The 18,531-nt window shown below is 40.6% G+C and overlaps 2 protein-coding genes across 2 annotated transcripts in view; one reads left to right on the forward strand and one right to left on the reverse strand.

The window, feature by feature from the left end:
* Nucleotides 1-18,531, reverse strand: part of RIPOR3 (RIPOR family member 3) — a 124,243-nt gene that overhangs the window by 57,940 nt on the left and 47,772 nt on the right. The window lies entirely within an intron of this gene.
* Nucleotides 2,100-17,472, forward strand: PARD6B (par-6 family cell polarity regulator beta). The gene is made up of 3 exons (XM_061441369.1): nucleotides 2,100-2,257; nucleotides 6,790-7,012; nucleotides 15,761-17,472. The coding sequence occupies exons 1-3, from the start codon at nucleotides 2,192-2,194 to the stop codon at nucleotides 16,588-16,590; spliced, it is 1,119 nt and encodes a 372-aa protein (XP_061297353.1). The 5' UTR covers nucleotides 2,100-2,191; the 3' UTR covers nucleotides 16,591-17,472.

The raw sequence follows: 18,531 nt of genomic DNA on the forward strand, positions 1-18,531 counted from the left end.
AAGTCTCTATACTCCAAGAATGTCTCTATACTCCATGGTGGATTTAGTGTCTGAATTTCTACACCAAAACAAACAATGTAAAAAAAAGTGCTTCCCAGAAGACTTCCCCAACTGTCCATATTAGGAAACCCAACCTGTCTTTCAGCTTCACAAAAGCTGAAACTGAACGTGCCATGAATAGCTTGATCAACTCTGAATCACAGCTTTTAGAGAACTTGTGACTAAAATAGCTCTATAAACTTGTGTTACAACTGGCACAGAAAGCTTGCCTTTCTCTCTACCTTTATCTGAAATCAAACTGTTTATCACATTCCTTCCTCATACATCAGCTCCTTGTGATGAAAGCAAGCCAGTGATTAATACTTTTTATTAGGCTGGTTCCAGTGACTTGAAATGAATTTGCCCTGACTCCTCAAGCATGCCACCACACCCACCACATGGCACTCCAACCATGCCAGGAATGCACAACAGAAGAAGTTATCTTACATGATACTTCATAAATCTATAGCAATAAAATTAACTGCATGATGGCTTCAAGCACAGATCACCTTCAGGACGTTCTTCCTCCCTCTCTCCAAAAGAAAAGAGGCAAGCCATAACTTTTAAAGCCTGGAGAAGGCACTGTTCTGTCACTTGTACTCTGTGACTTCCTATCGCTCATTAAGCAAAGCATTCTGTAAAAGAAACAAATGGAAAGCAGTCCAAATGCTTCAATTTTGTAATTACAAAGTGACAAAATAAGAGGTTTTATCCAAGTCTTGTAGTCTATCCTCTATTACATCAGGATCACAGACTTTATCTAAATTTAGACTGAATTCTCCATGCATCCTTTTGCAGTGTAAACCCAAACCATACTAAATAAAGGATGGGAAGACTGAATTAGCCTAGACACTGTCTGACAGCAAACTATACTTAACAATATCCTCTGTACTAATTACAACTTGGCTTGTCTTGAGCGATAGCTGCAATTCCTTTGCCTTTGGCATGGTGTACATAAACCAGCACCAAATTAAAAGTGATTCAGCACTGGATTTATTTTTTTAATTACTGACTACCAGCTGAGACTTGAGAAGTGAACAGACACTCGCACCTAGCCTCAGCTGCGAGGAACTGTTTGAACTCCCTTCACAGCCATCTACACACAGATACTTCACACTGAGTTCTCTTCTATCAGTTTTATAGATTAGGGAGAGACCTGGATTTCAAAGGTTTGTTGACATAACTAGATTAATGTACATGCTTTCTTCTTGCATATAAAACTATACAAATGAGTCTTTCCTCTTCAGATTGTGAGTTGGTTATGGTCCCTCCACTAAGGGGTTTTGTCAGCACCTCTCTCAGGGTAGCTAGGCAGACATTTATATGAAAATAATAGATCTATCTTAGAATTATACCCCTTTGATATGTTAGATATATCTCTGACAGAGGCAACCACTTTGAGATGTTAGCAGATACTACAATGTTATTTGTGGTTAAAATGAAAACAAACTCCAAAGGCATCTTTATGCCTCGGATGGGCATTCAGAGAGCAAGAGTTCAAACTTCCATCCCGATCTGTACCGTGTCAACACACGAACTAACACTTGTGCGCTCTGCGTTAAGTCCGCAGGACCCCAACCCGCCTGAGGCGCCCTGGTCCCGCCCGCCTCAGGGGGCGATGCACTGAGCGGCCTGAGGAGAAGGCGGGGAACCGCAGCCCTGTGTGTACACATCAGACCCGGCTACTGCAGGGCGAAGGTTGCCGAGGCACATCCCACACCTGCTCCCTAGAATACGGGGAAAGACTTCCTTATCACACGACCACCCCTCCTCCTCACCCGTACAGGGACCCAGCCTCCATCTTGGAACCCCGCCGAGCTCCGCGCAGGTGTGCGGCCCCTCCCGCCACCCAGCCACTGCGCATGCTCAGCAGCGGCAGGTGCGCGGCCCCGCCTTCCCGGCGGCGCAGGCGCCGTGGCCACTCCGCTCCGCCCCCGCGGCTGGCCGTGGCTCGGCAGGTGCCAGGAGCCGCCGTGGCTCCGCCCCCTTTTTCTGTCTGAGGGCGGCGGCGGCAGCGATCGTTGGAGCGTCCGCGGTTGCAGGGGGGCAGTTGGCTTCGGGCTGTCCCGCTCGCCCTCCTTCTGTCCCTCTCCTCCCTCCCGCAGCAGCGCAGCTCGGCGGAACGAGGACGAGACACCGACCCTCCGGCGGCATGAACCGGCCTCACCGCGGCGCCGCGGGCAGCCGGGGCCTGGGCACCATGGAGGTGAAGAGTAAGGTAGGTGCTGGTCACCACGCTGAGGGCCGCGGGCGGCGGCGGCCGGGTAGGAGCCGGCCCGGCCCTGCCCTGCCCTGTGGGGGCGCCTGGTCACGGTGCCGCTGTGGAGAAGGGCGGTGGGGGGAGGCGGTGAGGGGTCGGGGCAGGGAGCGCTGCTGACTCACCTGGTGACACCGAGGGCGACGGGCCGGTGTCCGCCGGGGCACGGCCCCGGGGGGGTTGGAGCGCTCCTCAGGCCGCGGGGCTTGGGCTGTCCGCGGGGGCCGTCTGCTTTCCCCACCTGCCCGGCCCGTCTCCAGCCAGCTCCTGGGCTGCTCGGCTGCAAGGAGGCTGAGGCAGCGGGAGCTGAGCACGGGGAGCGCTGTTTGCGGGTGGAAATAAGCGGTTTTGAAGTGTTTTTAGAAAGCAGGTTGGTGGAGTTGCACCTTTCGTTTCTGCATAGACTGAAAAGGATACAGAAGTAGATGGTTGAGGGAAGTTTGGTATAACAGGGCCAAAAGAAGTGTTCAGAGTCGTAATTCACAAACTCCAAAACCTGCTGTCTGAATTAGAGAAAGCCCCTACTAACTTAGGGGCTGTTTCTATACTTCTTTCTTTTTTTATTATTTAACTTGGTGACTGTGTTTTCGCGCTTTTTTTTTTGGTGGGGTAGAACATATTCTTATAACTTGCATTACTTGCTAGAGGTAAGCCCTGACTAACTTATCTTAAAATAGAGCTTGCCTTCTTTTAGAGGCTATCTGAGGATTTGACACTGGCAATTGTTTCTTGTGTGTGTATCGGTATCTTCTGGCTTATACAACAGTTTCTGTGGTCAGAGCTTTGCACAGTTGTGTAAATTCTCTCACGGGTGTATCTGCATCCATTCTTCCTGTTACTTTCTCGTGTGCTTGTTGGGCAAAGTCTTTTGGCAAAATTTTGTTCTGAGAGAAATTAGTTTTTTTATTTTCTGGGGTTTTTTTTTTTGTTCCTTTGGTAGAAAAATATGTCTCCTGTTGGCTTTTATTTTAAACTCATCTGCAGCCTGTCTGTATCCTGTATCTTCCTTTCCTGCCAGTCAAGTGTTTCAGCAGCTATGGTATAGGTGAAGTGAGTGGTCAAGACTTGTGTGTGTGTTTTTAAGGATAGCCTGCTACGGTGCTGAAACTTCTAGAAAATGTATGGTTTGTTTCTGTAGCTTGGATGAGGATGACTTCTTTCAAGCCTTAACTTTTCACGTGGTCAAAACCAGAAAGCACAGGTCTACCCGGTATGCCAAATATTAGTTAAACAGCTGTTACTGTGGTTGGGGAAGTCTTTTATCTGTGCTCTTACAAGGCTGAAAACAATCACTACAATGTGCTTACAAACAAAATGCTTATTTCCTCAGCCCCAAACTAGGCTTACTGTTCCCCCATTGTGTTTTCCTTGATTTAAAATATATCTAGAGATCACCTATGTGATGTGTTCTTTGGTGTTTGTATGGAGATGTGTAGGCGTTCTAATAAACAAGGATTCTCTCAAGTATGTATTATGTAGCAGGTCTCAAGGCATTCCTAGAACTACTTGTCACTAATGCATTATTTAACAGCACCTTGATTTAATATAGCATAGGAGTTCTCTTCCATTTATGAAAATAAGCTAATCTAAAGAGAAGGAAGAAAGTCGTCTTCCTTCCTTGTGTGGGAGGTGAAGGGGACCATTACTGTGGAGTGGTCTAGTGTTTGAGGGCTTATGAGTGAGGTATAGCTCTGTATTTAGATATTGCAGATCAATAATCTTGCCTAGCTGACAAAGTTGTGCCAGCACAGCCTGGCTGTGCTTGCAGTTATATGAGCAAATTTCTTTTGTTAGTTTGGCTTATTCAACTTATGGCAATTGGGCTGAACTTCACATCAGGAATCCCCACAGTATATTAATTTCAGGTAGCCCTTTTTCTTGTCATAGAAAATCAACTTTTATACCCCAAGCTAGAGTTCCCAGTGGTGATATGAAAGCCCCCAGATAAACTTCTAGCTCTCTAGATACAAAATTCAGGTTTTCCCTCTCCTCTTAGGACTTTGAATAATACCTTTTCTTTTCAGAAAGAAATCTAATATACTGATAAAACAGATGGTTACTGTAATTCATGTTCTGTTGTTGCTGAAGGCTTACAGCATAGCAGCAGTATGCTGTGTTGCGGCGACTTAAAGAAGTTTCTCAAATCTTACTCTAGTAATTTCCTAGTATACTGACATGGCTTGTGCTGTGTTTTCCCAATTGAGTTAGCAGTGTAACAGTGTGTGTTTGTAAAAAGCTCAGGTAAGAAGCCTTCTCTTAAGCTACTTTTTTCCAGTCTTTCATCTCCCCTAAGTGCAGCCTGGAATGGGATGGAGTGCACCATCTGATATCAAATGAAAATGTTTCAGGGGGTTAAAATGAACCGTGAAATGAAATAGTTTTACTTTTGTCTTTTACCTGCTTTATAGTAGTATTGAGTATATGGCATACCATGTTAGGAAATGATAGATTATTAGTCTCTTGGTGCTTGCACCAACTATGTGTAAAATAATGAGGAAAAAAAACCAACCTCACGTTTGAAAATGTGGCCCTTTGCATGCTTGCTGAAGGGGAGTTAATATTTACTCCAAACTGCAAGTGGACTTGTTGGCTTTTTAAACTTTTATTACTGAATTATGTTTAAACTATGTAGTCTTTGGAAGCCAAACAATTTCAGTTGATGCAGTGTATGGGCAATTCCTGTGGCATTCGTACTTCACATAGCTGAAGATTTGAGAGGCACGGGATAAAGTCTTCACTTACGTCATGATTAAGCGTGCTGCTTCTGACATGATGAGAGTTCCTCCTGTAGGCTTTGCTTTGTTTTTCTTGTTCGTGGGTATGAATCATCCCTCCTGCCTTATCGTTAGTTAATGTTACTGTAGTGGAGTATTTCTAGAAGAGGAATGTTCCCACCTAATTCCTTTATTTGAAACTTTGTGAGGAAGATGGGGTGGTGGTAGGTGTAGCTTGTTCTACTGTGCTGTTGGAGTTAGTATGGTGTTAATGTGCTAACAATGGCATCCTTGTCTCCTTATTTTCATGCCTTTATTTGTATGTGAGAACTCTAAAGCTTTTGCTTTTGCTCCAAAAGGTTGTTATCAAAAGTGAAGTAAAAGTTGGTCTGGGCGCTTGGTAACATGCACCTTCATATCTGTGGTGTGTAATGTATACCCAAGTATGTGATACTGAGGCTCAAACTTGCAGTCAGTATTTTGTTCCATGTGCCCTTCTGTTCTGTTTAAAACTAAACTCACTAAAGTCATTACTTAAAAGTCTTTTTTCACTCTAGGTCAGAATAGAGTTCACAAAAAAATGCTACCATCTGACTTTTGTTTGTTTTCGTGTTTTCTAATGATCAGTTCATATACAAGTTGGTCTGCTTTTAGTAAGCTGCTGCTATCAATTTTAGCATCTTTGGTATGTTGTGTGTACCTGACATGGAGGGTTTGGGGTTATTTTTATCCCATATTCTATTTGCTTTAAGTCCTGCCAGTATTAGGCAGAACACTATAATTTTACTAGTTACGCATACTAATACTCCAGTATATCTAGTCTACATCAGATGCTTGCTTTCTCACTTGCACCTAGTTTAGTTTTATGCCTACCACCACTGAATCAATAGGTGTTTGTTATATAGGTGATTTAGGCGTTTGCATGGACTGGGGAGCTGAGTGTTTTCTTGAATGATCATACTGACTAAATGCAAATCCTGCCTCTGAAAGTCCAGTGCCAGTGATTCAGTTTTGAGTTTTTATTTTTTTCAAATCTGAATCTGGATACAACCACGTATTATGAGACTCTGCAGTCAAGAGTCTTGATCATGCAGGCAGATCTTCTGAGTCCTTTTGAGGAGTAGTGGCTGGTTGCCTCCTTTCTGTCTCTCTTTTGGTAAGAGCAGAATTGATTTGAGATCAGCTCACCACAGCTTTACTGCAGAGTTTGTGCTGGAAAGCAGCAGCTGTATTTTGTAGTCTCGGGCCAAAGTGGCTTTTACACTTCTTATCCAAACAACAGGGAACCTGAAAGCTTCTCAGTCTTGCCTAAGTCAACCATAGCTGTACAACAATTCATACGTACTGTTCTGAAGTGCAGTGAAATTTTTTTGAAGAAAATTCCAGGTAGTCACATACCGTAGGAGGTTAATCATAATCTTGGTTTTGAGCCACCAACGTCAGTGCTGGGTATGAATTCTGTCTCTTACTGAGAGCGTGGCTGTTCCATGAGTGTGTGAGAATCTGCAGTTATTCTTGGCACTAGTTTGTCACCTTAATGCTAAACTGCTGTATTAGTGAATTCTTTTATCAAGATGAAAAAGTTATTACTGGGAATGGGGGGGAGGAGCCAAACACCAAATCCAGTTTATACTGACCTTTTTGTCACTTCAAAATTATTGGTTGTCATCTTTAGTGCATTTTTAATTCCATATCATTTCTAGTTCAACATTCAAATCATTCTATTGCTTGAGAATGTTACATTTCCATAGTAATGATGTACAATATATTTTGTTGTAGTTTGGAGCAGAATTCCGACGATTTTCTCTGGAGAGATCCAAACCTGGAAAGTTTGAGGAGTTCTATGGATTACTGCAGCATGTGCACAAGATACCAAATGTTGATGTTCTGGTAGGATACACGGACATTCACGGAGACCTGCTGCCTATCAATAATGATGACAACTATCTCAAAGCAGTTTCCACAGCTAATCCTCTACTCAGGATTTTCATTCAGAGAAAAGGTAAGTGCACGTGAAGCCAGTGAATCATCTGTTTCTCCAGTTATACAGTAACCAGTGTGACTTATGGAGGAAAAAACCCTACAGTCCTATTTCATCATGTTAAATTCCGTAATAATTATGGATCATGAAAGGTATTCACAACTCATCTGTTTTGCAAGAGCTTCCTCAGGCAACCTATTTATACTTTGTGCTTTTTTCTTGTATTTAGTTACGTTAAAGTCAAGTTAAATCTCTAGCAAATGCTTCTTTTTGGTTCTATATAAGCAAGTGAAAATAAACTTTAAACCTCTAGGGCTTTTTGTTCTGTATGTTGAATGCCTTTCACATAAACTTGTAATCTTGATCAGATGAGAATTACAGGATAGAAAGGAATCTTGAAAGTCTTATTACGAGGTATTAAATGTCAGTATAAATTAAAGGCTAAGTTTAATATTCTACTCCTGTCATACTTTTCTAATAAAACATTCCAAAACCTTCAAAATGACAAGCTTATTTCAATTAGCAAACCTCAAATGTGAGCGTGCTCGGTTTGTTGGTCTGCCTTTAAAAATAGCATGTCCTCTAGGCACAAAGTTCTCAATATTTTTCTAGTGTCTACTTTTTTTCATGAAGGAAAACCCACCAGATTTGAAGTTGTATTTGTTCTTGTCCAGGAGAGCATGTGAAGGGGAAAGGAAAAATCTAGCAATGTGATTTGAAATTGTTTTAATACAGAGAAGTCAAGAAATTCTGATTTCTGCACTTTGTGGTTTTCTGCTGACTTGCATACAGGTGTGAGTGTGCATATATTGTATGTACATATGTGAACATGTGTATGCAGTTCCTGTTAGAATAAGCCAGTCAACTCCTCTTTGAATAGCAGGCTGCTTCTTACTTAGCAGTGTTATAAAGATGTGCACTGTTTCTGACTGTTGCTAAGCCAGACTTACTTTCCTTAGAAAATACTTGAGCATCAAAAGCTTTTATCAGCTTTCCCACTCCAAAAAATGAATAAGATCCACAGCAGCTTGACACAAAAACAATATTCAAAAGCACTGTGGTTGCTTGCCAGCTGCTGTGTTGCTGGCAAAATGTTTGTTTTGTCTGTATTGAGGATTGTGTGGTATAGCAACACTTAATGTTTTCGGTCCTGAATTGCCAGAGGAATTAACTGTTTGTTTTAATAGCACCTGAAGGCAGAAAGGGTCTATGATTCCATTTAATCTCCTACAGTAGCCATATGACGAGAACAGATAAGCCACTTTGTCAGAGTGGGATTATTGAGTTTATATTTTAACACCATATGTTTTTAGATTGTTACTAGTGTTACATGTTTAATGCTGAATGTTACTAGTGTTACATTTCTAACACCTTGTACCTTCCCTGCACCATTATTTAAGGTATGACGGATTACTCCTTATTACTCGGGTGCGAGGACTTGGTAATAGAAGTGATTGGTAATGCACAGAACTAGAAATAAGATTAACCCACTTAAGTTTATCATGCCTAGAGTTCACTATCGGGAAAAGCTGTGTAGAAAGTATTAGTTGTCATCACCTTCCCTTTGACACCAGAGCCTTCTGGATGTGGAGTTACAGGGAATGAAGAACGCAGGCTGGCACCTGAGTCCAGCACTTCCAGCACTGTACTGTGTTTTGAATTAGTTGTGAATGCTTTGATAGTTCTGTTGATTAAATTGAGGCTTTAGCTTCATTTAGCATCTTTGCATAATACCGAACAGAGGTTTGTTCGATGGAAAATAAGGAAATAACTTGATTCTGTATTTTATTTGTGATAATTTGCTGCTAAAGCTGCATTGCAGGGGTTAGAGATGTATCGGAATTTGTGCAGCCTAATTTGTTTAGGTATGGTTAATTCATTCAACTGCATAGATCTTTACTGCCCCTACCTCTGAAATTGAAAATCAAATATCCGAACAAATACCTGCTATTGATGCTATATTGATGGGGCTGCTTTGATCTGTGATGTTTTGGAACTGTAACTAACTAGTTACTCTTCTACCTGCAAGGCTTCTTATGTTTTTCATGCGTTCTCTTCAATCTGAAAAAATTTCTGTGCGTTTTCTAATGGGACTTTCTCCTTTTTCGTATTTCTATCAATAATAGTTGGGAATTTGAGATCTTTGATAAAAAGCCACTGTGGGGAAAAAGAGAGGGTTTTTACTGTCTTGAAAGATGACATTCTATCACATTATCTTATCAATTTAGGAGCTAGATAGAATTTGTGGGAAGCTAACATAAGGTATGAGAAGGCTACAATAAAATCTAGTAAATAGTATTAACTTCTTAGTATGTTGCATCCAAGAACACCTTAAGGGGTTGAAACGGAAGCAACAAGATGCTTTTGCATTTATTAACAAGTGACAGTTGTGATAATGTGACTCTAAAATGTCAGAAGTTATGTCAGAGTAAGCACCCTTTTCTGTTCTGACTTCTAATTTATTAAAGCCAGAAGATGTCCCAAGCATTTGTGCATTGGTTAACGTAGTAAGAAACTTAGAGATCCTGTAATTATATGAAGTCATGTTATTCCCCTTAGACTCTTCTAATTGTATTTAGCCAGATTCCTTTAAAACATTTTAAACTGCTTCAGTGCTAAATCTAAACTGGAGCTTGATATTGTGCAAGTCAAGAGTGGCTGTTAGCTTCTGGAAAACAGTTCCCTTATCAGAATTTCTTTCTGCAGTCTAACAGATTAACAGGTACTGCTGACATCTGGAATGTAAAGGTTAAACTGATGTATCATAATTAAATCCAGATGTATAGTAGTCACTCTGTCTGTGAGAAGAATCTCCCTGAAGATCAAATAGGGAGGGTGGGGGTGGACACAGTCCACACAAACCCTCAAAGGCAGTTCAACGTGGGGAACTTTGCATTGTAAATACAAGAATAATAGAGATGATAACAGAAGGTGTATTTGATTATAACATCCTTCAAACTCATGTGAAAATTATTAAATTACAATGTACAATTCTTGCAAGTCGTGCATGTGTATGGTTTTTTATAGTAAAAACAGGATTCTTTGGTTAATTCATTTGTGCCTTTTGAGGTAGACTTTTCACTGAGAGGCTTTATTTTAGTGAAAATTAAAAGAAGTTGGTTTTTAAACAGCTCTTTATAGAATATCATCCCTATTCTGAGTCCTCTCCCAAAAAACGTAGGTCACTCCTAGATCCATGTTTTGTTGTAACTTGGGACTCAATACAAGACATGATAAATTTGGGCTTATTTAAAAAATGCTAAATTGCATGTATATTCAAATTTAATTATTTGGGGGTTCTGCAAATGTAACTTGCGTGGGTAGCTCTGTGTTGCTTGCAAACAGATCAGGAAAACGTGTTAAAATCTGTCTTGAACAATACTAAATTGAAACCAGATTTGGCATTTGTGGGCTGTAGTTTTTAAACACCATGTAATGAGTATATACAGATTGTGCCACCTTGAGTTTGAAACTCCAGAGGGAAAACTCATTCTTTCACTATGTGGACGTTCTCCTTAACACTATCTGTAGTTAACACCTTGTCCTCTGGCTTTATGCCAAAATATTTTCCACTGCAGCTTTAAACTGATTAGGTAGTACCAGGACAAAGATGCCTTTGTACTGCAGAATCCTGCTTTGGAGCACTTGCTTAGCAGTGAAGAGAGGTTAAACAGAGTCATGCTGCTTGACTGAGGTTTGGAGATGAGTTTTCATCAACTTTTCACTATTTCTTTCCCCACAAATTATGTCACTTTAACTGTTTGTGTTGAGGTCTGTGCTAGTTTTGTATCATTAGACTACTAAGGCTAGTTACAATGCAAAAACTCTCCCCTCTGGTGCTTTGTAGTTTCTGAAATGTTTTGACATATGGCCTGCAAGTTTGGGATACTTTTATTTCAACAGTGTGTCATGTAATTTAAGTAAGTTTCTAAAAACAAAAGCACCAGCTCAGTGTTAAATATTTTTGATTGTACATTTGTCTTCTGAAAGAGATTTCTAAAGTCCTCTCTTCTAATAAATGTTTTTTTTGTGATCTCAGTTTTTGTTTAAAAAGCACATTCCAATCTATTCTTTCACATACAGATATATAATCTTTGAAAAGCCAGTCCTCTTGCAACTGATAGTAGTTTCTGTAGTAACTGTGGGAAAACTTGATTTGCACAAAAGTTTTAAGCTTTATCAGCTGATAGTTGTGGGAGGACAAGCTGGGTGCTGCTTTCTGTGAACTCTCGTTTCTTGTTGTGGAAGTTGTGAATAGCTCTTACTGTTGGATAAAGAGCACAAAGTTTCTGTGATAATTTGCAGGACACAATAAATCTACTTATTGGATGTGTATAAAAGAAATGTGTATATGTTTGTAGATCTAGTACATACCACACTTAGCATGTAGGCACAGAAGGCCTGAGTGGCAGGAAGAGAAATCCTGCTATGTGGCCTGCTATGAAGGTGAAGAAGCCTTATAGCTGCTGTGGCAAGCTGAGAATGTCAAATAATGATATAGTTTTGATATGACAATGTATAAAATACCAGATACTCTTTCTTTCACAAGAATCTGATTTGGTGCACTTGAAATTTAAGGAGGGAAAAACCTAAAAATCAAATACCTTTTTGATGCTGGAACCTGTGCATGTGGAACAGCATTGTAAGAAAATCAGAGCTGACAGTGTTTTGATACACGTTTCTGGTTTTAAACCAATTCTTGTATTAAAAGCAGTAGAATCATAGAATGGTTTGGGCTGGAAGGGACCTTAAAGATGATCTGGTTCCAACACCCTGTGAAGGGAAGGGACACCTTCCACTAGACCACATTGCTCCAAGCCCCATCCACCATGCCTGCTTCATATGTTAGATGTTAGTGCCCATATCCCAGATCTTTCAGCAGCAGCTTGCACTCTAAAATGGATAAATGGTGCATGTACAATTTTCCCATTTTCTACAGATGAGCTTAGTCTAAAAAACCCACTGTGATATGGCTTAAGGTCTGAACAATGTGGAACTAATCAGTTGAAATACTTCCAGCTTACTCATGGCTTATTGGAGAACTTCCCACAGAACAGAGCTCTTCTGGAGCAGTGTGGTGTTAAATGCCTAGAAATGTGTCACTGCTACAAACCAAAACTGAAGTGAAGCTTTTGAAATGAGGCGAAATGACATGTCTCGTCCATGTAGTGTCTTCCTGGTCCTTGGAATATTTTTATCCAGTCTTGTTGATTTTAACATAGATTGTGCAGCCTTAAAACAGGAGTTCTGAAGTATGAGATTTACACTACTGAAACATGCACTGCATGAGAAACTAGAGGTTTTGCCTAGTTTTTGAGATTAATGAGATGCAACTGCTGGGGGGAAGGGGAAATCCATGACAGAAAAAAAACCCTTTGCACTCAATAACATTCTGAATTTTTATATTTGAGTCACCATTGTCCTCTGGTTGTCTAAAATCTTCACCTATATCATCATTTTTAGTGTCGTATTTGTATTCAGTAGTGAAAGATCTAAAGTAAGACCCTTCTGCCTAGTATCTTTCACAATGGCCCTTTCCAAGTTGTTTTGTAAGCAATTGTAGTTCCAAATAAGAGAAGCTATTGCAACTCATTGAATTGCAAAAATCCTCCCAATGTAACAACCAGATGTCTAACTTGAAACTGGTTGGATGGGTTGTTAGTGGAGATAAGGGCAACTTCCCACACTTTTTCCTTTGATCATAAATTTTAAGCAAACATTAAAAAAATTGTTCCATGTTGTCTGGAAAAACAGCCCTGTTAGTGCTCAGTGATGCAACACAGGGTTTATAATGGCTGATCTTCACTCAGATATCCCCAAATGCATTTGAGAGTAAATGGCGAGTTTGTATTTTTGGCAGTTTGACACTTCAGCCATAGTCTGCCTGTTACACACTTTGGTTTGGTTGGATGGATTGGTTTTTAATCAACCCACTCTTCAACACAACTGATTTGACATTCTTGGGCATCTGAAGAACAGATTTTAGGCTATTTCTAAGGCCTTGGTTGATGTCGAGACCTAATGTTGCTTTAGTTTAACCTTAAATTACATTTCCTTCTTGACCTCTCTTTCTGAAGATCAACATTAATTCCGTTTTCTGAGAGAACCTTTCAGGATCCCAAATAAACTAAGAGAAAAAAAATCATTTAATGTTTTCAAGTATAGCTAGTGTAGATTATTCTGTTTGCTTCTACTTTCCTGCTTTTCTTTGTAGAATTCATAGAATAGCCCAGGTTGGAAAGGGCCTTGGATGAGATTAACTAGTACCCTGTCCAGTTGAATCTTGAAAATCTCTAGTGATGGGGACTCCCTGTGTCCCCATGGAGGTTGTTCTAGTGATTGATCTCACTGGGGTGGGAATAAAGAAAACAAAAGGAGACAAATAAACCCTCATTCCTTTGGACGACATCCTTTAAGCACTGAAATACAAGAGACTCCTTCAGGCTTTCCTCGTAGTGCAGTTTGATCACCTTCATGGTCTTCATTTGGATCCTCTCCAGTCTGTCCACATCTTCATTGACTTGTGAGGACCAGAACTGGACGCAGTTACTGCAGGTGCAGCCTGACAAGTGCTGAGCAGGGGGTTGATCACACCTCTCTGTGTTAGTAATGCCCCTGCGGATGCAGCTTCAGGGTTCAGTTTGCCTTTGCTGTGGCAGCGCAGTGTGGAATCGTGTTCAGCTTGTCCACCAGGACACCCAGCCTGTACTGGGCTCTTTGGTTATCCCATGTGCAGGACCTTGCACTTGTCTTAAACTTTATATTGTGCTTGGTAGCCCGCTCCTTCATGTAGCTTTGTTTTTACCTGCTGATCGCAAGGCTGCAGGGAAGCAGCTTTGCAGAGGCTGCCTCATGGATGAAGTGGGAGAGAAACATCCCTGCAGTGCTGTGAGTGCCGCACATGAAGTGAGAGCAGTGGGGTGTCTAACATAACACATGAAACAATTTGTGTTAGTGCTGCCTTTGCTCATTGAGTAAGGCTTGCAGAGACACCCCTCTGGATGAAAAGGTGGCCACATCTGAGAAACAGCATAAGTAGAAATTAACTCTGCAGGGTGGCTGTAATAGTCCAGAGAAGCATCCATGCTTTCCCAAAGGAACTGATGTTGTCACAAAAGTGACTCCAGGGTATGGCTGTACAGACTTAGCTACCTTCAGAAATAATTCCTGTTTGTGTCTGTTAAGTTGTTTAACAACCTTATTTATAACCTTTAATGCTAAAGATAGTCTGTCTTTAGCAAAGAGCTTTGCCTGCCTTAAGGTGTGATTGGTTTTTTTTTTAAGCAATGAAAAACAATAGTGTAACTGAGGCTGCCATCAGGACACAATTTTTAAATCCCGTTGATGAACTCTGTGATTATTCTTGTGTAGGTACAAGGTGTGAGCTTATGATAAACCCCTTTGTGTTTTTTTGTGGGCTAATTTAAATTACTTACTTTTTTTGTTGTCCTTTTTCTTTTAGAAGACCAAGTCCAAGTCTTCCTTAGTAGAGCAATCATTCTTAAAAAAACTTCTAGTTTTCAGCAGGCCCAGAGTCTGGGGAAGGGAGGAGTTAGTATTACGTGCTGAAATAGCATTAGACTTCACGAACTTACGAACTTCTTTCTTCATTCTCTTGCTTAAAGTATCAGAAGAGTCCAGCTATAACTGGTACATGTCTGTATATCTTCGCCTTAGCCTAGGGGAAAAGAAATCTGACTTACCAGCTCTCACTGTGTACTTTTTCAGCAGCAATTGACAGCTCTCCTGAAATTTCACACTAGGGTAGCATTTCCATAGTTATTTCAGTTCACACATTGAAATGTATAGTGTCTTTTACTTTCTTGGCTGAACCAATGGCATCTTAATGTGATAATACAAAGAAATCCCAATTTCTCTGAGTTGCAGGGTTAGACCAAAGCAGGTCTGCTTGATTATTTTATCCAGAGCAGTAAATCTATACAACGTTGCAAAAATAAAAGTGTAAATCCAAGGAAACTTGGGCCCGGATGTGTTTTGGTTCCTTGGTTTTGGAGAATTATAGCATATTAAGAAGAAAAAATGTAGCTTGCTTTGGTTAATAGGCATTTCAGACGTCAGAATTGCTTCCATAGAGCATTTCCTCTTCAATGAGAAGTATTGGTATGACTTGCGTGTTTTCTTTTTTAAAACTCTCAGCCATTTGCATACTTCTGTATCACATTGTGGCAGTTCCAGCATTGCTTTATGAACGGTTTGGCTTGGAGTATTTGTGTGCAAGATCTCTTTGTTTCTGCTTCTCAGCCATTTTACCTACAGTGCATGGGGGCAGGGAGGAGGGTGCAGAATGGAACAAGCTTTCTGGAGTTTGAATCCAGGTCACTTGGCCAGCTTCCAGGAGCCAGGCAATAATAGGCACGCTGGCTGCTTTCCCTTTTTCATTCTTCCTTTTCCAATGATCTGAAGCCCGAGGAGGGAAAACTAACCAGTGGAATTACTCTGAGTAAAATTAAAATGTTTCTAGGAATGTACCCATTCCATTCTAACCTTCCTCTAAAGCAGCTCTAGTTCTTTGTGTCTCTGCTGCTACTAACTTGCTTTAGGGGTTTTCTGTACTATCTTTAGTTTGGTAGAAGGAAACCAAAAATATTACAAACTTTGAATGTCTTAACATTAAAGCTCTTGTTTCATGTGTAGAGAGACAAGTTTCTAACATAGTAAGCCAGAAACCTAGATAACCTAAAACATGATAGCAATGTGATAGGGACCACGTATGAAGTGACCTAATTACCAATGTGCTGTTTCTTACAGAAGATGCAGACTACAGTGCCTTCGGTACGGATACTCTGACAAGGAAGAAAAACGTTCTATCAAATGTGTTACGTCCGGATAATCACAAGAAGAAACCACACATTGTCATTAGCATGCCACAGGACTTCAGACCAGTGTCTTCCATTATAGATGTAGATATTCTTCCTGAAACCCATCGCAGGGTGCGACTTTACAAATACGGGACTGACAAACCCCTTGGATTCTATATACGAGACGGCTCTAGTGTCAGAGTAACACCACATGGATTAGAGAAAGTGCCAGGGATTTTCATATCTAGGCTTGTCCCTGGAGGTCTGGCTCAAAGCACAGGCTTACTGGCTGTCAATGATGAAGTACTGGAGGTGAATGGAATAGAGGTTTCAGGAAAAAGCCTTGATCAGGTTACAGACATGATGATTGCAAACAGCCGAAACCTGATCATTACAGTAAGACCAGCAAACCAGAGAAATAACGTCGTGAGGAACAGTCGGACTTCTGGCAGCTCTGGCCAGTCCACTGAATCCAGCCTTCCAAGCAGCACGCCAAATATTTTAGCAAATTTCTTGCAAGGGGAAGAGGAGAGTGATGAAGAGGACATTATTATTGAAGACAGTGGTGAGCCACAGCAGATTCCAAAAGCTCCACCTACTAGTGAAAGCCTGGAATCATTGGCACAAACTGAACTCCTTCATGAGCCGACACAGAATGGATTTCTTCCTTCCACTGAGATGAATCTGAATCATTCAGCAGGCAGCATTAGCATGGAACATGAAGTACAAGATTCAGATCATAAGTCATTAGAAGAAGATGGAACTATTATAACACTGTGAAATTACACTGGTGTACTATGTATTAAGGATGCCATACATGTTTTGATTTGGCTTAAGAAATAATACATTTGATACCTCTCCTTCTATCAAGCACTGCAGTTAGAGTAAAAGGAGGGGAAAAAAGTAAATACAAGAAGTTCAAAATTATATAAGTTGACTAACTTCAGTTAATAGTGCACTTCAGTGTAAATACTTCACAAAGATGGAAGATAACTGAGAAGTGACTGAAGTCAAATGAGGAGAATTTAAATTGAAAATGAAGGATAGCTAAGAGATGGCTGTCAGCTTTCTTTTAAAGGTACTTTATTTCTTTTTAATGCAGAATACTACCGGTTCTATAGAAGTAAATTTCCATTATTGTGTGAGGTTGACTGTCTCATGTCCTGTGGTTTCATGTTCATCTGCTGCTTACGTATGATGGAGCTGCTTTGGCCACTTCATTCCTGTTCCAGGCTGCTGTTTAGCTGGTAGAGCTGTTTGTGTGGCTCAGTGTATGAGGAAACTGAAAAATAAGTAGGAGGTGGAGTGGGAAGAGATGTTTGTGGCTGGTCTAGTTCCTGACTGACATATTGAGCAATAGGCACCTGCGACAGTGGTCAGCAACTTGACAGCAGCCAGGATTTGAAGGTGGAGGCTTCTGAAGTTGACTGTTCCTTTGTAAGTGAATGTGCAACCACAGTAAATGTCAAAGAAATCAAATGTAAACTTAATGCTATGGCAATAACATAACATAATCCTTGTTAAAATCACAGTCCCAGTAGAGGCCATAAAGATTTCTGCTAGAAAGGTAAATTAAATCCCTAGATTTAAAAAAAGTTTTAAATCAGAATAAAGCTTTTAATAGAGCTTGCTTGAGCCATGTGATATTAAATGATTTGTTATTATGAACTACACTGTAAATGCTGATCTTTCTGTGTACCACTGGCTGGGTGTTTTGAATAGTACAAAGCTGCTATACATAAAACACCAATGACAAGTCCTGATACTGCAAGTGCATAAGTGTGCATGTGATCAGCTGCAATTACAAGGAGAAGCACAAGAGGAGGCTTTCAGCATTATTTTTCCCTTTTTAGTATCTCCTGCTTTGCCATTTCGGCAATCAGTTCCCAAGTTGACCCATCCCTGGGAACATAATTTGTGGCAGAAAAATGAGATGGGGACTAACAGGACTGGGGAGAAGGATGGATGGACCTTCTTGCCAACGATACTGTAGTCTATGTCAACCTCTAAGAAGGTAGTAGGGTGCTACTGGTTCTGTACTGTGGTACTGTGCTTACAAGAGCCAGCAGTCGAGGTTCTTGGAAGTTTGTTCTACCCTGTGAGGAGATAGGATGAGTGGGAAAGAAGACTAACCCCTTTCTTTTTTTTTCCCCCCTCAGCCTATCTTGAGGAAATATCTACCTCTGGTAACTTTACTAACAAGAGACTAAGTTTAATGTTAACGTATCTGTAAGAGTCTTTTTAGGATATCAGAGGGTAAAACTGTTTAAGATTTCCTTAATGATGTAAACAAAAATGCTCAGAAATTACTGCAGTTTCACTAAATGCAGATTTGAAATTCATATCTGATGAGCAGTAGTATTTTCAGGCTGTCAATACCACTGGAGTTAAGTCTTGTAGATGACAAGGAAGGTTTTCATGCCCATTTTGATTCATGGAGAGTTACCATAACAGACAAGGGACCTCTGCGAATACAGGTTAGAGTTCTGCTTTGTCAGATACATTTACAGTTTCTTCAGTGTGCATATGGAGAGGCCCTGGAATCTTTTCCAGTGTGAGCAAGAATTTTGAAGTGTTCTACTTATTTTGCTAATACTTATTAAAAATGAAGTAACTACACCCACTTAGTGTGAAATGAGGAAAATAACTGTTCATTCTGCATGTGGACTTTGAATTATACATGTTTTCTGACAGTGCTGCTCTACAATTCCTTTATTTAAG

The sequence above is a fragment of the Pezoporus flaviventris genome, unplaced genomic scaffold (assembly GCF_033815535.1).
Source record: "Pezoporus flaviventris isolate CSIRO_AGI_PZ_B2104156 unplaced genomic scaffold, CSIRO_AGI_Pfla_v1 ptg000213l, whole genome shotgun sequence".
NCBI classification, from domain to species: Eukaryota; Metazoa; Chordata; class Aves; order Psittaciformes; family Psittacidae; genus Pezoporus; species Pezoporus flaviventris.